Raw genomic sequence first — 21142 nt, 5'->3', positions numbered from 1 at the left:
TCCTGCAGCCTGTTTGTGGCTGACCTATTGACTCCTTTTTGAATTATTTACCAGTGGGAATAAAGAGCAGCCGTGAAACAGAAACTTCATAAAGAGATTTAGATGAAGCATTTGGTGTGTGATGTTTTTATAGGTCCAGCAGTGCAATTAGGGCACATGGCTCAAGCTGTTTTCCTAAAAATTGATGTACAGTTTGCACCCAGTCCTGACGTGATCCTGTTTGGCTTCGACAGGCTTTTCAAATGGCTTTTGGATTGTGGCCTGGAATCTCTGTGAAATCAGGGAAGGAGGTCAAAAGGGGTGGATTTGGTAAATAAATTAGTTCTGCGGCTTTTTTAATGACTGATCAAAAGAAACTGGGACCTCATAAAAAGCCACTTTGGAAATAGGTGTGAAAAATCTAGTTTCTAATATATGACAGATATGATTGCATATAAATTTAGGTTTTCAATAGACAGAAATATCCTTGTGATGGCTTCACTCAGGTGCTTCATTCAACACTTTTCCACACAGGATCCCCCTCAGTCTGTAGAGGTAGGATGTGCAAGTGAGGATGTGCGTTATTGCTTAACGCATTGTAAGCCGCCCTGAGTCTCCGGAGAAGGGCGGCATATAAATCAAATTAAAAAAAAAAAAAGTGAGGAGAGATGATGAGAACATCCCATGGTGCAAATGGAGTTGGATTCTCTGAATGGATCTAACTCAGTGCTATTTTTGAGACCTGAAGAATGAAAATGAAATTCTCCATTTCAACACAGTTAATATTTTTTCATTCTAAAACCTCATAACCCCAAATAATTGTTACTGCTATTAAGAACAAGAACAATGGAAACAAATACATTTAAACATAGTTCAATCCCAAAATCTTTATTAGAGATTACTACAGCAATATTCTACTGATCTGGAAAGTTAAGCAGTGTCAACTCTGGTTAATTTATGAATGGGAGACCTCCATTAAGCCCAAGGACTGGAGGCTAGACTGGGAGGTGAAAGAACACGACAAAGGCAACCCATTGCAATCTGGATTCCAAGAAAACTATATGGATGTATGTGTCCATGAAATTGCAGAGTTAAGCTTGACTTGAAGGAGAAACTTTTTACGATTTTTTGGTTAGAAAATTCAGACATTATAGAAGATGTGAAGAGCCTGCAGGCTTTCAGAATATGCAAATACTACCTTCCTATTTTTATAAAACTCTCAATCTTTTAATGATTCTGGAATGACATGAAGACCCCTCCCCCCCTTTTTAGTGCTCCTCTATAGGTAATCAACTAACATCAAAGCAAGCATCTGCATTCTTCAAATGCCTTGCCCCCCCCCCCACTAAAATTAGTAAAAGATTGATCTTCCTTATTGTTAATAGCAATCTGCTAATAGGACCTTAGCAGCTGAATCAGAGATGGATGAGAGAGAGCATATAATCATGTGATTAAGTGGTATTCTTGTTTCAGGACTCATGTGACCATTCCCTTAGGGACTTTGAGATTGGCTGGTCCATCCTCTTGGTTATTCAGCCAGTGGCTTGTTAAGGGGGCTGGGGAAAGGGGGCTTTGGAACCTATCACACAGCCCTTTCACGCCCTCTAATGGAAGACCGAAGCACTGAAATGCAATTTTAAACAGAAAGAGAACAGACATGCCACTGATCCTATTGAGGCTTATGGACTGGTTTGAAAGATAGATAAAAATGTGAATAAATAGGAGAATTGTCTGAGAGGTGCAAAAATCCAGATATCTACTAAACGGAAGAAATCCCAGGACATTTAAAGAGAGTATCATATTGGGGAAGAGGACTCTGTTGTACAGCATTCGTTCCTTTACCTTTCAATCACTCTATCCAAAAACATGATAGAAAGAAAATACCCTTGTTTTCCAGAATAATATTTATATGCGTATGGGCATTGTGTCATTATATTCTATTGTTTATGTTAGTTTTAAGACTCCATTCAGGTTGCCATGTGTCCTTTGTTAGAATATTTCTAGGTCCAATCTATGGTGTGCATTTTCCCACACTACTTGGTTGAGTTCAACACTTGGTTGAACTCAACCAAGATCATAAAGATGGTTCTTTCTGCAAGCATTCTAGACTTCAGAGTACACTTTTTATCAAAGGGAAAGAAAAGTGATTATGGGAATCAAAGAATACTAATTCTTTGGCCCATTTACACATCAGATAAAGCCTACAATCCTTAATCAGCCACTATACACATTGCAGTCCCTTTGCTCTTCATTCAGTGGCAAGGGATAACAATTCTGTTTTTAAACGTAACACTCTCTTATGCCATGGTTATGGATTTCAAAGCAAGTCAAGATTTGTAAACTTACTTTTAAATTCCTTACATAAAAGCATTTCAGTCCAAATTAACATATAATGAGAAATATTTGAAATATTATTTTCTACTTCCTTTCTGAATTATTTTAGGGCTTTTAAAATTAACTGCCTTTTTAGAAAAGTTCCCTCAAACTTTTTGACATTTGTGGGAGGGAGGGAGGGAGGGAGGGAGGAAGGAAAGGAAAGGATTTAAAAAGAAAATCCTGACTCCAGTCTATTTTCTGTTACATTGGAAAAATGTAGCTGACACCCTATCTGGTTCTGTTCTGCCTTTTTTTATTATTTGTTTCACAGCCTCCTGAGCTCTCTCAGTTCTTGCTGAGCAGCAATTGCTTATACCTCTGTAGTGAGTTTCTTTGTATCAGCTCCACAAGCATTCATGTCACTTGAGTTTTGTTTAGTCCAGCAGGCTCACAAGCTAAGTGAATTACTGCCAGAGGACTTCTAAAAAACAGACTAATGTATGCCAAGTTGCATTCACTCACATAGGAGAAATTGGTGTTTCTTTTTTGTTTTTCCATTACAAAGAAAGTCTTCAATTCCCTAGTGAAATTATCTAACCATTGTTCCTAGAGAGCAGATGCATTCATTGCATCCTGCAAAACCAGGAAACTGAGTTCTAGTCCCGCCTTAGGCGTGAAGGCCAGCTGGGTGACTTTGGGACAGTCATTCTCTCTCAGCTCACGGCATCAAGCTCAGGCAACAAGCTAATCGGTCAATTCATGTCACAAGTGATGGGTCAACACTTGGTTGATCCAGGGGAAAAAAAGCAGATTCTGCAGTTGGGGGGGGGGGGGGGGAAACCTTGGAATTTTTTCCCCCGTCTGCTTTTGCCAGTTTGTTAATTTCTCTGTTTAAAATGCATTTGATACCATCAATTCTGTAAACACATTTAAGAATTGAAGAAGAAGAAGTAAAACTGTAGGCATCAAAAAGGCCTAGACAAATCAGAGTATCCTTTCACATGGTGCTAAAAATATATCAGATGCTGAGCCAGGACATCTTCATTCTCATGTGTGAGAATGTTACCTGGTTTTTGATAATGGGATCCAGAGAGGATGTTCTTACTATGATTCAACTGGGCGGGAGGGGGGGGATTTATCTTCCAAACTAACCAGGGGGAAAATCTCTTCCAAACTAACTCAGACAATATCCAGATAAAAAAGACCAGACATTACAGTGTTACAGTTACCAATTAAGGTAACATCCTTAATTGGTTCCGGGAGGTGTGATGAGTACCAAAAACAGTGAGTATCAAACAATTTTTTTTCCATAAGGAATAATGTAGTGAGTCACAAGGCAGCCAACACCAGCAAGTTTTAGCTTGTGCGTTGAGTACCAAACAAATGATGAGTACCAGGACAAAATGTTCACGTCAAAATGCGTTGAATATCAGATTGGATGAGTTTCCTAGCAGCTGAGTACCAAGATGCCACTGTATAATATAGCACGTTACATTTACAGAAGAAAAGATTTACTTTATTTACCAAGTGGCATAGGGTAACATGTCTTTTCTAATATATGGATAACGACAAAAATAAAAGTGAATAAAGTTTGTCAAATACGAGGTGTAAATAAGATGCCCTGAAAAGAATCATAAACTATGGGCATGTAAACTGATTGAGTTGGAAGAGGAGAGGACAGAAAACAAATGGAATAATTATCTTGCTCTACATAGAGCAAAGCAGTGCCATTTATAGTTAGTCATAAGTAATTGGAAAAAAATATTGTAGGACTCGGCCACTTTTCGTCTCCAAAGTTTTAATTAAAATTCACACTATGATGAAAGCCTCTAGCTGCTTAGACCTAGGCACCATGTTGTTCAGAAGCAATCAAGGATGATAAATCAAAAAGTTGGTCTGACACACAACAGATAATTGTGGTGCTTGTGGGAAAAACTGGACAGAGGGTTAATGTTTTGTAAGGGCCTCAAAACCATCAGGAGAAACGTAAATGGGGAATTTAGAGCTTCTCCTTAAATCATGATTGCATTGAAGAAAATACCAATATGAAAAGACAGAGAGAAAAACCTGGTGGCTGGTGGCTCAGCAGACTAAAAGCATTGTGATTAACACCAGCTGTCTGCAATTACTGTAAGTTCGAATCTCACCAGGCTCAAGGTTGACTCAGCCTTCCATTCTTTCTAAGGTAGGTAAAATGAGGACCCAGTTTGTGGGGCCAATAAGCGACTTTGTATAAATATACAAAAGTATGAAGGCTATTGCTTAACGCATTGTAAGCCACCCTGAGTTTCCGGAGAAGGGCGGCATATAAATCAAATTAAAAAAAAACCCATTTTGCTTGGATTAGAGGAGAAGGGCAACTGAAAAAAAAAATGCTGTAATGTTTAAAAAAATATCTAAATAGGTACACTTGTCTCAGTACATTTGTATGACCTTCTTCAGTGTCCTAAACAAAATAAATGGCAGCATTGAATCACATTGGGTAATGTAAGTAGCATTGTCCCTGCTTAGTATTTGAAAAAATAAAAGCAAACTCAAAGCTGAATGTGGCTAAGACGTTAGGAATCAAAGTTGGCTAAACAAACTCAAGGATCGGTAGATCATAAGCACCATTGTGGTCACATGATTTTTTTTCACTTAATGACCACTTTGATTAACAATCGAGTGGCCAGTCCCAATTGTGATAGCTAAATGAGGATGACTTCTTCGTGCTTTTGATAGATTAATGTATCAATCTAATGCAGAATGTAAACTGCCTGGTTTAGGTTTGTGTAAACTCTACCATAACAGCTTGGTGTTTTTCATGTGCCAGACCTATGACTTACTCAACAAGCTACACTTAAAACAAACCAAGGTTAATGTAAAGGCAACCATTGTGATTAAAAAGCCTATTTATTTAAATCAGAGTGCATTTATCTTCTCAGTCTGATGGAAAACAACTGAATACAAGACTGTGTTTTGGAATGTCAAAACAGCTTTGAATTGTCATCTTTGCACAAGAGATCACACCTTTCCAGTGGTGGGTTGCTACTGGTTCGGTCCGGATCTTGCAAACCGGTAGTAATGGCGGTGGGAGGCTCCGCCCACCACCCAGACGTCATCATAGATACTCTGCGCATGTGCAGAAGCACCCTGTGCACTCTCCCGTTGCGAACCGGTGGAACCCACTCCTGCACCTTTCCCAACATGATGCCTTTAGATGTATTGGGCTACACATCTTGCCTAGTCAAGACAGTTGAGAAAGCTGAAATAGATAAAGAGATTCTTTACAATACTTTGGACAACAAAAATTGGAATTATTACAATTCGTGGACAAATGAGATAGATATTAGTTCATTTGTGTCTGGAGATTATGCTCCCTAAGCAAAGGTTCTAGATTCAAGAGAAGAGTTGAGTTGATTTAGCCAAGTTTGATTCCATTGGTGGAAAAACTTTGAGTAGAAATACTGTGCATTTATTAAAAACATTTTTAATAAATGAATGCCTTGAACAGTTGATGAATGCCTACACTAACAATGGAGGTTTGCTTGAAATCCTTGGAAATTTAGAACCAGTAATAAGAAGGTACATCTCTTTCCAATATACATTTGCCCTATTTTATTCATGTCGAAACGCCAAAGGCGCACAGAACGCTGTTATCTTCCCACCAAAGGTGGTCTCTATTTTTCTACTTGCATTTTTTACTTGCTTTCGAATTGCTAGGTTGTCAGAAGCTGGGACAGGAGCTCACCCCATTACTTGTCACATGACCACAGAGACGTCTTGGCCAGCTCTGGCTCTTCGGCTTTGAAACTGAGATGAGCACTGTCCCCTAGAATCAGGAATGACTAGCACATATGTGCAAGGGGAACCTTTATCTTTTATACTTGTCTAAATTTCAAGCACGGGAAATTCAGAAGTTAATAGGCTGCCTGCTCTTGGGATCTCCATCATAAACTGAATAAACTAGGTATCTATTGTTATATATCTCTGCTATCCTTTTACTTACCTAGCCCAGATGTTACTTTCCAATTTCACAAGATGGGAAGTCCTTAAACTACTCTTCTGCAAGTAGTAGAACCATTTTCAAAGTGTGTTACCTCCGACAAGCAAGTTGGGGGCTTTCAAGACAGAGCAAATCTCGATCTGAAAGCATTTCTAATCTGTAAGAGCATATTATCTATGATTAAAATATTCTTCCCAAAGCCTGGACTTCCAAAAATTCTTCATTTGTTTGTAGAAAAGACAGAAAAGAAGCTGAGTTGTGAAGTGGTCGAGTTGTTAAAAGTAAAAATTGAGGAAATGGCTTGCTGACTGTTGTGAATAAATAGGAGGAAATTATATTCCCAGCAGAGTAATAGATTCTCTGCAGTCATTAATTTTTGATCTGTCTGCACTTGGGATGTTGGCAGGAAAATAATTCTGTGTTATATGGGTTTATAACTGACTATTACATTTTACAACTCATGCTTGCCTGGTTTATGATTCAGTGAACCATTTCCCACATAGTTAGTCAGAAATGTCTGCATCAGAGAATGCAATACAAAGCTCTCAAGTTTTTTTCCCCATGATTGGCTTCAGAGAGGCATCTTTCATTCAGAATTTATTCTGATTCAGGTGAAGGGTCTTACATCTTCATAGATGCTTACCCTAATGGGCAAATGGAAGAGTAGATGGATAGTTACAGTTATGGTCAGCAGCACTTCTTTTGACAGTCCTCATGCCTCTGCCATTCATACATAGTGTCTCTGGAGCATCTCAGTCATCCAGGTCAGGGGTCCCCAACTTTGGCAATTTTAAGACTTATGGACTTTAACTCCCAGAATTCCTCAGCCAGCCATGCTGCAGGATGGATACCTTGCTGGCTGGCTGGGTAATTCTGGAAGTTGAAGTCTATACGTCTTAACGTTGCAAAGGTTGGAGATTGCTGAGCCAGGTCATGGTTGTCCCAAAGGTGCTTTTTCAAAAGGCAACTGGACTTTGTTTTGCTTGAAGATGCTTCACTTCTCATCCAAGAAGCTTCTTCAGTTCTGCAAAATGAACTGAAGAAGCTTCTTGGATGAGAAGTGAAGCGTCTTCAAGCAAAACAAAGGAAGTCCAGTTGCCTTTTGAAAAAGCACCTTTGGACATTCATGCACAGATTTCAGCATGGGAAGTTAGAATACTCCAGTTTCTCTGGAAAGGAAATCTGTTGTGTGATGTACCCAAGAGGCTGCCATTCTGCTCACATCTAAAGCATGCAAGCAATCACCATAAAACAATGATGATCAAGAGATCTCGCAAGGTTTTCTTCTCCAGTTGATTTTAGGAATAATAACATAGTATTTTCACGTTTCAGCACAATGCAGTTGGGTGGTTTCTTTTGTTACACTTTTGCTTCGAACTGAAGAGCATGTTTGAAAAAAAGTAAAGGAAATTGTTAAAATAAACATGATTTTCAAAACATTTATCACTTCCATATGTTCAGATACGCTGTCTCTTCTTTCTTGCATATAGATCTTATCTACTGTCTTTAACCATGGCTATAAATTATTCTGAGAAGTCATGCTGAGTACTGACTTTAATATGACCTTTATTAATAGTACACCCCAATTCTTTTATGAGGAGCTTTTAAAAATCTATCCCTTCCAAAGCTGTTGATTCAAATCCTGGTTAGAATAGAATAGAATAGAGTAGAGTAGAGTAGAGTAGAGTAGAGTAGAGTAGAGTAGAGTAGAGTAGAGTAGAGTAGAGTAGAGTAGAGTAGAATAGAATAGAATAGAATAGAATAGAATAGAATAGAATAGAATAGAATAGAATAGAATAGAATAGAATAGAATAGAATAGAATAGAATTCTTTATTGGCAAGTGTGATTGGACACACAAGGAATTTGTCTTGGTGCATATGCTCTCAGTGTACATAAAAAGACAAGATACGTTCATCAAGAATCATAAGGTACAACACTTAATGATAGACCTAGGTTACAAATAAGCAATCAGGAAACAATATCAATATAAATCAGGAAAGTATTCTTCATGTTATGTAGCCCCTGAGATGAAAGAACATACCCCAAATATACAATAAATGCCATTTTTCAGCATGCTATTTTATATATGAGTAGAAAGAATCCAGTGACATCTCTTTCTGGATAGCTTTATTTCCCACATATTGGTTTTGATTATAAAAAAAAAATCTGATATTCAGGAAATGTTATGCCTTTAATTTTTTTTTATTTTCTAAGAAGCACACACATCTACACATGCTGTAAATCATTTGAAAACAGTTATATACATCTTGTGAAAAATAAAAAGAAAGTGAGTTGTCTTCATGATGGTATAAATATTAGTTAGTAAGTGATTCACAGAGTCACATTTTGATGCAAACTGACATATCTCACAAACTAGCTCACAGGCCTTAATGCTAAATTGCAATCTTGATTCATACAGCCCACATTCTGCAAATTATTTGCATTAAAATGTTTGCATAAATATTTTCACATAGTAATAAAGATAGCATAATTCTAAGCTAGGAGACACAAGCAGAAATAGGTATTAAAAGTTGTATAATTTGTGATTCATTTTTAAAGGAAGTAATTGAGCATTCTGTTTCCTTTTTCATATGGTTATCCATATTCAGGTATAGTGTTAATTTTAAGTTAAATAGAAATAAGCATATTAATATGCCGGATTCTTCACTGACATAGAAAACAGGATCTGTTAAATATAGTGTAGTACTGTGATATAATGCAAATCTACGGAAGTTAATCAGGCATTGAAAATATTGTACAGAACAAAATCCAATGTATAAACCTGCATGTAATGCTGAGAATCAGTTTATAATGTATAAATATGGCATTAAGGTAAAACAAGGAAAACATGCTTTTAGAAATCCTTATCCATTGGGACTAAGAAAGAAAATTGCACTGTAGGAGTTAGTTCAAGCTTATAGCCTTTCTGAAGCTTTCATGAGTGTCATCACGAATATGCTTATTGAGTAGGAGCAAAGTAGTTGAATGTAGAATTCATTGTTCAATCCTATGTCGATTTATTTAGAAGCAAGTTCCGGAATTTAGTAAGCTTTATAGTCCCGAAAATGATGCCTCAGTTCCTCAAACGTTGATTTGTAGGTGTTTACGATAGGTTAAGCCAATGAAGCATCACAATAATTTGTGGGTCTGTATGACATTAAGGATGATTTTAAAATACTGCTCTAACAGACCAATAGGACCAATTCAGCATTTTGAATCATGTCATGGAATAGAATGGGCAGGATTTGTGAGGGAGAATCTATGACATATGTGTCACAGGTGATAGGCCAAACCTCTTTACCCTCTGAAAACTGTGCAGGAAGACCTTGTTCTCACATATTCTCTGGAACCCCCCAAAATTGTGTGAGAACCGGCTGTGTTTCCTCTCTTTTTGGCGACTGCAAGGCCACCCAAGAGCACTCTTCAAATTTTCAAGGCCTCTAGAACTGCCTCAGATAGGCATTTAAAAAAAATATATTTACAATTATGTAAACATTTATTTATTAAATAATAAATTTAAATAACTCCAATTTGTATTACTTTTTTATGAATTCTTTCTCTTTCTGTGTTTGCGAGAGAGAGGGAGGGAGGGAGAGAAAGAAAGAGAGAGGGAGATGCCAGCAGAGTCAAAGTAGGCATTTTCTTATTTTTTTAACCCACCGTCAATGAACTGGGACTTCAGCAAACACAGTTGATTGCGATTCCACAGCTTTGAAGAGATTTAACAAGTTTAACAGCCATCCCCAGTTCCTAAGATGCCTTTAAATGATAGTTTTGTGAAAGAATTGGGGCTCCTCTTCCTCCTTTTACAGATAAGGTAAATCCTGCTTCTCCTGCAGAAATAAGCTGCTTGTGAATGATAGCTCCTTGCTCTGAATTGTCATGTCTGATATATACATCCGCACCGTGATAGCAAAACAGAAATGACACTGCGAGCAGTCAAGCTGTATTTCAGAAGGGAGCAATTTCGAGTGGAAAAGGAGTCGGTGAAGGTTTCCTCTTTTCCCATTCCAGTATCCCCACATTCACGTTAGAACCCACATTTGAAGGATAATTTTTTTCTTCTTCTGAGAACAAAGAAAAGATACTGCTCGGTTATTTTCAGGAAGGAAACTATTAAGCACACTCTTCTGTTTTCCCAGAATAGATTTTAAAGGCAGAAAAGGAAAAAAAAAAAGTTATAGTGCTGTGTGAATTCCAACATTTGAGATAGAATAGGTGCAAGGTTTGTTTTCATAATGAAACCATATACATAAAGATAAATGATTAATCATTTGAACTTTGAGGAGTTCTATCATTGATGATTTTTCCAACTTCCTTATTTCACTTTAATGGCACTTTCTTTTTATGGTCTTCTCTTTTCATGTAGTTTACTGAAACACCCAACTTTCTGTGATGTAATTGCCAGGTATTTAACTTCAAAGCAATATTGGAAAGAGACATACATTGACAGAGAATCAAGATTGCCTTGTTATCGCAATGTACATTTGTTGAAAATTAACAGATGTTAAAGGAGCTAGGAGCTCAGATTTCTAAGAAATGAAAATACATTTCTCGTGTTTTGAAAATTAGCCACCTTAAAAATAATGTGAGCCTAGGGAAAATATTAGAAGTCCCATCAGTTTTATCACTACAGTCAGTAGACCATAGTTAGTTTATTTACTACATTTCTACATTGACACCCTTCTGAGGACTCTCTTCAGTTTACAATTTAAAATGACAGTAGACAGGAAAAAACAATACAAATGCAAAGAAAGAAATAATTTAAAATTTGATATTGTTGTCATTAAGCCCTCTGCAGACAACATTGTTATGCTCAAAGGTTCTCCTGAGCAGTTCTGTTTCAACAGCCTTCTAGGAGGAGTCTAGTACAACTTGCCCCAGTGAATTCGCAATAGGACAATTTACTGCGGCCATCTTGCCATGGGACAGTTCAAAGCAGGATAACTCAAGAGAGGGACAAGTGAATTGCAGCAGGCCTTGTCTTACTTTAGGTTTGAACCTTCTGAAGTTAGAAATCCTCGATGCTGGAATGAGCTGCAATTCTACTTGTCCCTCTCTTGAGTTATCCCAAGCATTGAATTGTCTCGTGCAAGTTGTCCTGTAGTGAGTTAGCTGCAGTGAATTGTGGTGAACTGCAGTGATTCAACTGAGGTGAGTCAGCCAGGGTGTGATGGCCGGGGTGAATTGGCCAGGGTGGGAGGGAAATTTCCAAGAGGATGGGGGCAACACCTAAAAGGTTCTCATTTTGCTCCATTTCCTGAATCTCAGAAGGAGATTCCATGAAAGGAGTCCTCTACCTTCTTAGTTTTGAGCACTTGTTCGGTAAATTCTCTTTGAAATAAAAAATGATAATTGTACTAGCTGAATACCCATGCTCCGCTACGAAACTATGTGATCGGGCTTGATAAATCAACACTTACAGCTTGAAAATTAATGAGTAGTTACGATCTGCCTCTCCTCTCCACTTCTCTCCCTCAGCCTTGCCCCACAGAAGCCTATCCTATCCTATCCCACTTCTCTCCCTCACCCTTGCCTCACATAAATGTCTCCTAATCTATCCCCTTCTCTCCCTCAGGCTTGCCCCACAGAAGCCTCCCCTATCCTATCCCCTTCTCTCCCTCAGGTTTGTCTCACAGAAGCCTATCCTATCCCATTCTCTCCCTCAGCCTTGCCCCACAGAAGCCTCCCCTATCCTATCCCCTTCTCTCCCTCAGGCTTGCCCCACAGAAGTCTCCCCTATCTTATCCCCTTCTCTCCCTCAGGTTTGTCTCACAGAAGCCTATCCTATCCCATTCTCTCCCTCAGGCTTGCCCCACAGAAGCCTCCCCTATCCTATCCCCTTCTCTCCCTCAGGCTTGCCCCACAGAAGCCTCCCCTATCCTATCCGCTTCTCTCCCTCAGGCTTGCCTCATAGAAGCCTCCCCTATCCTATCCCCTGCTTGCTGCTGTGAAAGTAAATCTGAAACTGAAACTCCTCTCCTCTGCATGTGTTTTGCATTTGGAACAGATTTCTTTTCAGGTGGGATGTGGGAGTGGAACTCCTTAGCACCAGAGCATGTTAATAATAATATAGGAAATACTACTGCTCTGATGGTCATTTTGAAAAACCCTTTCTTAGTTAGCACCTAGAAGCCAGGAGGAACATACGTGGCAAATTTCAAGTTTGTAGGCTTTACGATTCTGGAGATTTTGTGATGATGTGTGAGTGGTATTTCGCTTTTACATATATAGATAAATGTATAAACAATTGTATAAATGAAAGAAAAATCAGGTTTGGTGGAATGCAGTTTTCATGAACATAGTTTACTGCACATGTGTTAGGCTACATGTAGTCCTTGACTTGCAACCATGTGTTTAGTGACCATTCAATGTTACAACAGCACTAAAAAAAATGACATGACCAGTTTCCATTGCATCACGTGATCAGAATTTGGGCGATTGGCAACTTATATACACTGCTCAAAAAAATAAAGGGAACACAAGCAGAAGACATCCGAGTTCTGAATGAATGAAGTAGCCTTATTAAATACTTTGTTCATTACATACAGTAGTTTTGAGTTCCCTTTAGTTGTTTGAGCAGTGTATAAACTACTGTATGTAAAGAACAAAGTATTTAATAAGGCTATTTCATTCATTCAGATCTCGGATGTCTTTTGCTTGTGTTCCCTTTATTTTTTTGAGCAGTGTATTTATGACAGTCGCACTATCCTGGGGTCATGTGATCACCATTTGTTACCTTCCCAGCTGGTTTCTGACAAGCAAAGTCAGTGGAGGAAGCCAGATTCACTTAATGACCACGTGATCCACCTAAAAACTGCAGTGATTTGCTTAACAACTGTGGCAAAAAAGTTGTAAAATGGGGCAAAACACACTTAACAACTGTCCTGCTTAACTATGGTAATGATGGGGCTCCATTGTGGTTGTAAGTCAAGGAATACCTCTCCCGGCACCAAGTTCTTGGTCAGCATGTGCACAGAGGAGCTGATGTAAAATAGTTTCTTTCCACGATAACAAGACGATTTCTAGGACAATAAAACTCAAAACTGTAATATCATGAACTGTGCTCATAAATTCAATCTGATAGCCTCAATAACATTCATCATCTTTCTCTTTTAACAGAATACACAATTTATCTTATTCATTGATGAGCAGCAGAGGTGCTAGTGTGGTGAATTTGTACAGTTCTGTCTTTTTTTTTTTTTTTTTTTAAATTAGTGGATGTTTCAAAGTATTTGGCCTTGGTTTCTAATACACAAATAAAGAAAATATTAATTAAATAAAGAAATAACAAAAGCTGTGAAGCATGTTTACATGCTTCTTTATATAGATATTAGTTACTATATTTGGTAACTAATGGCTAATGATTACTTTTTTACTTACAGGAAAGATTTCAAGTCAAGAATCCACCTCATACATATATACAGAAATTAAAAGGCTATCTTGATCCGGCTGTAACTAGGAAGGTAAGAAAAAGATGGGATTTTTTTTGGTCTCGTTCTCTTGCTTAAGAACAGTCATTTTTGCCACATCAAGCAGAAAAGCTTTCTCTGTTTGCCAGAAATGAGGAGGAAAAGAAAGCTCTTGCCCATTTTGAAAGCCATGGTTGTTTTCCAGACACTTTGCTGAGAGTGTCACCATTCATCTCTTGAGATTAGTATGAGGACCTTCTTTTTCAAGGCTTGTCAGGGATGGTGTCCTATGGATAATAATTCTAAGATTCTTTGTCAACAAGTCCACAGCTCCAATGTAACCATAGAAACAAAAGTTAGGCAAAATTTGGGGTGACCCATAAGCCACATCCAAATTTTTAAGATGCAGAGAGTGAAGAAATCTGCAGAGGATTTTAATTTTTTTTTCCTCTCGAGTTTTTGAGAATCTGGATTTATACTATTCTTTTTTTTTTAAAAAAAAACAAAACAGTATTTTATTTAGAAATTACATTGTATGTTTTCCATGTGTTTCCTGCTTCACAACAACCAGGGAACCCTGCTGCTGGATCACTAAAATTCAGTGGAAGCTTTGGGGGGTGTTACAAGAAAATAAAATATGAGGATGGAAGTTGCCTGTCATGGTCAAACTATTGAAGTATTCTAAAACAAGACTTTTCATCCATGCTGTCATTATCCAACATTGTTATGATGTTGCTGATTCCCCCCCCCCCCCCCCCCCCGGGGAAGATCTTGATCATTTAAATCATCCTGGGAAATATTACCATACTGTATGTGTACAAATCATGGGGAAAATCATGAAAGATCTTTTGTGTTATTCTCAGGGTAGAATATTGGAAGATTTGAGTGGACAAAATTATTTGTGTATGGTGGCGGATATGTTTATGCTTAAAAAACATAGATTCAGAAGAGTTGTCCTGTTCATCATTTTTTTAAAACGTGCTGTACGTCCTGTTCTTGATATCTTGAAGGGCACTTGGTTTATTTCATAATAGAAAGAAGAAAAATCTGTAAGGATTAGGCTATAGAACTGTCATCCTTATTAATTTAGATATCAAATAAGATTTTTTTCCTTTCTTGTAAATTCTAGAAATTTAGGAGAAGAGTTCAAGAATCTACACAAGTTTTACGGGAACTAGAAATTTCTTTAAGGACTAATCACATTGGGTAAGTTTTTTTTTTTTTTTTTTTAAAGCAATGGTATTTGACGAAATGATTTGGGGCATAACCAACACAAATTTAAAATATTGTCACTGTTATTATTCAGTTTTTTTCAAGTCAATCATGGGATTGCATGAGAATCTCATGATTGACTTCAAAGAAGCTCTAGAGTTCCTTTGCTTGAAAAGTGTCATCTGTTGAATAGAATAGGTTCATCTCCAGGGCACTGTGGCTTAGGGATGTACCTTAATTTTAACAGAAGCATTGGGCTTCTCAGGGGAAGGAAAATTAAGGAAAAAGCAATTTCCACAAATGCAGGGTTGCTTCAAAACAAATTGTACTTTACCATCTCCCAAGTAGATCTCAGAAACTGCTTTTGTTTAAAAGTTGTGGTTCTGTCTCTTTTCTCCCCTTCCACCTTTTCAGTAAAGTTAAATTGACCATGAAATATTAATGCTAGGCCAACATTTCCAAGAGATAATTGGCAGTGAGTGAAGATTTAGGTACTATTTTGGAGATAAGAAGCCAGGGAAATCTGTAAGCAATTGCAACAGTTTTGCCATCAATTAAATTCCAGATTTCAGCAGTATTTGCTAAGCCAAATACTTTACAGCAGTCAATCTTTCTCCATTCCTTTTATTTTCCCTCCCAAACTGCTGACTCTTTCAAAACACCAGGCATTGTGATGTGATGGCAATTATTAGCTGTGACTTCTTATTAGAGATTACACCTGCCAGATTCATTAGGATTTAGACATCATAATGTGTCTGCTTAGGAAAAGGTTTAAATGTAACTGTTAGCTGAGCAAAGTAATTGCATGTTAGTTATAGTGCTTTTGCACATAACTAACTGTAGAGTAGAAATAGTGACTTCCTACACATAGTGAAATCTCACATTTTAGGTATGTCATGAAGTTCTTCATGATTTCCTTTAAAAATAATATAGAAGAGCATTCCATTTTTGTTTTTATTTTGCATTTGATACTTTGAATGGTGAGCAAGAATTAGCAAGATTAACTTTGTGTATGTTTCATGTATAGATTTTTCATTGGCACTGCATAAACCATAGTATGTCAGTAGATGAGAAATGGCTATGCGACTTGTACAATAAAAAGATCTAAGTGGCATGAACCATATCTTTAATGAGGGACTTTGTTGTTCACTGTTAGTAGTCCAAAATATGTGTCTTCTTCAAGACTAATGCTGTTTTTCTGATCCTATATGCAAGTTAGGTGAGCTGTTGCAGGAAAGATTGCCTTATTGGTAAACCAAATACTATTTGGAGATCTTAAGTAGGTATTTAGTTATTTTGGTATAGTGAGCCATGGAAATGACTTTGAGAAACTGTTTAGAAACTGTTAACAAGCAAACAAATTGCACAAAAACATGTTTTGAGCCTGGGGTAATGGGGAAATAATAGGAAGAGCCTCAGTTTGGCTCCTCCCTGACTATAAGAAGGAGGGGAGAATAAACACAGACTGTCAGGATTCTGTTATAAAGATAAAAGTTTCCCCTGTCCAGGCAAGTCTGACTCTAGGGGTTGGTGCTCATCTCCGTATCTTAGTCTAGGGAGCCAGCATTGTCTGAAGACAATCTCTGTGGTCATGTGGCCAGCATGGCTATATGCCAAAGGTGCACAGAATGCTGTTACCTTTCCACCAAAGTGGTACCTATTAATCTATTCGCATTTGCGTACTTTTGAAATGTTAGGTGGGAAGGAGGCAGGAACGGGAACTCAACCTATCACGCTGTGCTTGGGGCTCGAACCCGGGCTGTCAACTTTCCAGCTGATAAGCTCAGCGTCTTTAACCACTGAGCCATCATGCCCCCATATTCTATTAGTGCTTTACTCAACAAAGTATAGCACTAATCTTCTGGTGTAGTCTGTTTTCTGATCTGGTCATTCTCAAAAAGCTGACCATTAAGTTGAAAGCCAGTTGGCATTATTTAGTTGGAATCCAAATAGAATATTAAGAATTTGATTCTGTTAAATAGTTGAATGATAGAATGGACTACAATGAGGTTTATTTGTTATACTTTGGGTCCCATTCCCCCTGCAAAATTGCTCCTGGAAATTCAAAATCCATATGATTTTATTTTGGCATAGTTCAATTGATTGAGTACGTTACTTGAGTTGCTTTGTTCCATCTATATGTGCTGCTTTGGTGCATGAAAAATTGAAAAAAATGAAGAAGCTAAAGAGTTCTGGGACTTCAGAATTCAAACAGACAGGCACATGCCACATAATACCCGAGACTTAAATATTTTGATAAGAGTGACAAAAAAGTCTGGATAGTGGATGTGGCAGTATCTGGAGACAGCAGAATAGAAGAGAGAGAACTGGAGAAGATAATAAAATACAAAACATTGCAAATAGAAATAGAACAACTGTGGCAAGAGGAAGCAAAGTACCAATAGTCATAGGCACCTTGGGTGCAATCCCAAAATAACTGAAGCGCCAGTTGAACATCATTGGCATTGACAAAATCACTATCAGTCAGTTGCAGCAGTCAGCTTTACTCAGAATATCTTACATCCTGTGATGATACCTTTAACACTATGAAACATCAACATCTGCCTATCCCAGGTCCTTAGGAAGGACTTGACAGGTAAATAACAATGCCAAATTCAGTCTGAACATCTGACTGGCTGTGTGATGAACCATAATAACGAACACCCTAATTTTATAAAATGCCACCTTGCTTGGAGCTGCCATACTGTATATATTCTTAGGTGCTACCTTAATTCTTAGGTCTTTGGTTAGATTGTTTTCACGAGTCTTAAACAATGCATCTAACTCAGTGGTGAAATGTAAAATTTGTTACTACCGGTTCTGTAGGCGTGGCTTGGTGGTGGGGTAATGTGACTGGGTGGGCGTGGCCAACTTTTTTTTTTTTTTTTTTTACTTTTAAAAGCCTCGGATGATCAGGCAACTCAGCTGGGATTGTCAGAGGCTTTTTAAGGCTTTTTTCCCCCTACAACCTCTTCAGCTGAAGGAGTTGTAGAAAAAATGCTTTTAAGTCTCTGATGATCCCAGCTGAGCTGTGCGACCATCAGAGGCTTTTTTTTTCTTTTAAAAGCATTTTTTCTGCCCAAGAGATTGTAGAAAAAATGCTTTTAAAAGTAAAAAAAAAAGCCTCTGATGACCATGCAGCTCAGCTGGGATTTTTGCTACTAGTTCTACGAACCACCCGCCACCCTCGCTACTGGATCGGGCAATCCGATCTGAACCAGGAGCATTCCCACCCCTGATCTAATTGCAAATTACTCATCATAATAATTAACCAGTTTGCTGACCTCTAATAATATTTCCAAACTCTGCATGAAAGTCACACTGAAGGTAACCCTTAAGTTCGCTCTGAAAATGTGGTTCTCAATCTTTTATCTTTCACAAGTTTTTGAGTAAGAAATGAATATCTTTTTGGATCCTGTAATATTTGGTTTATGTACAGATATAAATACCATGATCTCTTTTGATGATTGTTTTTCCAGGTGGGTCAGGGAATTTTTGAATGAAGACAACAAAGGCCTAGATGTTTTGGTAGAGTATTTGTCTTTTGCACAGTATGCAGTCACGTAAGTATAATATGATCCACACATTCACAATCTGGGCAGAAGGAGAAAGATATTATTAGTTCATCCTGTTTCAGTAAACGGTGAACACAGTTGGTATAAAACCCTGTTATTCAAATAATTATATGTCTGCCTTCCTAAAATGGCTGTCATAAAGTCTCTGTTCTCTGTTATGCCAATTGCGCTGCTCACTTCAGGGACAATAAATGGTAGTGTCAGTTCTGGAAACATTGGGAAGCATGATAAATGGTTATTATGTGCTGAGATCTACTGTGCCCATAGCCAAATCTTCAGATGTGCATTGAAAGTCAAGTCAAATGCACATGCAGCAATAGAAAAAACAAAAGCATAGGGGATTGCTGATGAGGTATACAGGAAGTTGCCTTATTCCAAGTGGCTTCTGTTAAGTTTCCTGAAGTCCATCTGAAGTCCTTTCTGAGTTCCCTTTAACTGAAGATGCCAAAAATAAAATGTAAGGACTTTCTGCTTACAAAGTGTATGATCTACAACTGGGCTGATGTTCATCTGCTCCAGTTTGCAGAAGGAGATTTCGTATCTTGCTGTCTTGAGGTCCAGGTGTTAATGTGGACAAAACTGGTAATTTCCATGTTGAGTACTGCAACAGAAAGAGAAGCCCACAATGGTCATGCTGCTTTAGCCCTTTGCCTGTCTCTTCTTAATACTTGAACTAGTCCTCAGGGTCACCAGTGAGAAGAAGCAGGAAGGCTGCCCATAAGCTGCCCATAAGAAATCCCTCTGCTTTGCCATCCCACTGATGGAAAGTGACTTGGACTTCAGAATGAAGCCCTATTGATAGAAGGTGGCTTCAGAGCCCCCTTTCCTTCCTAGCAGTGAAGGGAAGGGAAGGGAAGGGAAGGGAAGGGAAGGGAAGGGAAGGGAAGGGAAGGGAAGGGAAGGAGCATATGCAGAACGAGAAGCTTCTGCTTCACTTGCATGTCTTCTTGATCATGATCCAAATGTTTGTTTGTTTGTTTGTTTGTTTGTTTGTTTGTTTGTTTGTTTATTTATTTATTTATTTATTTATTTATTTATTTATTTATTTATTTTTGAATTTGTATACCGCCCTTCTTCCTAAGGACTCAGGGCAGTGTACATCTTGTTCCAAGATGCACAAAAGTATAAAGTTATTTTTAGGGTGGAGACCTAAAAAATAGTTCTTCTGCTGGAAAAGAAAGGACCTAAACTGTGCTAAAATACTAAATGAGATAAGAAGAATGGCACATGGCAGAAAAACAACTGACTTTAAAAACAACAGCTGCATTCTCGTATAGAGCTAAACAATAATGTGGCTTGTTTGTTTGTGTGAATTGGTCTGCAGAAGGAAGCCATAGTTTACAAATCATGCAGATGAGTTTTGTTGATCATATCAAACAGAAAACCAACAAACCGTATTATGATGTGTGAACTGGCCACTCAGATAAAAGCAAGCAGCTTTTCTTACCGTCCATTCTTCCTCATGTACTAAGTTTGAGAAATAACCTCAAAGTCTATGGAAGAGGATGGCATAATTCTCCTTTCAACCAACAGTACATTAGACAAGATTTGAGAAATAAACCAAACAAAGGAATATTACAGTCATGATTACAATAATGTATTACATATGTTTGGAATTTTGTCTTGGCCAACATATTGGAAGAAACATTTCCATTGCATATTGACAGTTGAAAGTAATTAGAATACATTGTTTATTTATCTTTAAAACAAAATGCATTCTTGACATTTCATCTATGCTATAGTATGGAAAGGTTGTTTTGTCTTCCAAGAATTTCAGTAAAATTGAAATTAGGTAGAGTCTCTCTGTAAAGTTTGTGACTTATTCCTCCTTTCCTTGTGGCAGCCTTTTATTCCCTCCATTTCAAGATCCAATTTTATTGTGAAACCAGCACTGAGTTTCAGCCCAAAGGAAAATGTATTTATTTTATTTTTTTTTATTATTTTTTTTATTTGATTTATATGCCGCCCTTCTCTGAAGACTCAGGGCGGCTTACAATGTGCTCAGCAATAGCCTTCATCCTTTTGTATATTTATACAAAGTCAGCTTATTGCCCCCACAAACTGGGTCCTCATTTCACCTACCTTAGAAAGGATGGAAGGCTGAGTCAACCTTGAGCCTTGGCGAGATTCGAACCCTGCAGTAATTGCAGGCAGCTGGTCTTAATAAGCTTAATAACAGGGTGCCTTAAACCCCTGTACTACCAAGGCTCTTTACCATTTACATGGTTCTCTACCACTTTATTGTAATCTATTGGGACATTTCTGAGTTCTGCAGCAGGAGAAAAAAAAAGCACTCTCCTCCTTCTCACTGGCATATGAAGTGTCTATTTCTTTTCAGATTTGACTTTGAAAGCTTGGAAAATAATATGGAAAATTCAGTGGACAAATCTAAACCATGGAGTCGATCCATTGAAGATCTCCATCGGGGAAGTAACTTACCTTCTCCAATTGGCAGTAGTATTTCCTGTTCCAGCAGGCATTCTACTCTAAGGTAAGATGAAGAAATAAAATTGATTTTGGACTGTTCTTGTAGTTTGCGGAACTTAAAAGGCAAAATTTCCCCTTGTCTGCCTGATACAGAGTGACTGGCCTAAGGTCACCAGGTTGGCTTTGTGCCTGATAAGAAACTAGAACTCACGGTCTTCCAGTTTCTAGCCAGGTG

The 21142-nt window shown here is 37.9% G+C and overlaps 1 protein-coding gene across 2 annotated transcripts in view; it reads left to right on the top strand.

Annotated features, from left to right (window-relative positions):
- Positions 1-21142, top strand: part of FMNL2 (formin like 2) — a 207657-nt gene that overhangs the window by 130073 nt on the left and 56442 nt on the right. For both annotated transcript variants that reach the window (XM_070942256.1, XM_070942173.1), the window contains exons 3-6: positions 13667-13747; positions 14823-14899; positions 18385-18468; positions 20819-20971. In XM_070942256.1, coding sequence (XP_070798357.1) covers positions 13667-13747; positions 14823-14899; positions 18385-18468; positions 20819-20971 — 395 coding nt within the window. The remainder of the gene's footprint in view (positions 1-13666; positions 13748-14822; positions 14900-18384; positions 18469-20818; positions 20972-21142) is intronic.

This window comes from Pituophis catenifer, unplaced genomic scaffold, assembly GCF_029215685.1.
Source record: "Pituophis catenifer annectens isolate HBS135680 unplaced genomic scaffold, rPitCat1.0.hap2 SCAF_1, whole genome shotgun sequence".
NCBI lineage: Eukaryota > Metazoa > Chordata > Lepidosauria > Squamata > Colubridae > Pituophis > Pituophis catenifer.
The sequence above is the reverse complement of the archived record's forward strand: the minus strand, read 5'-3'. Positions and strand labels throughout refer to the sequence as shown.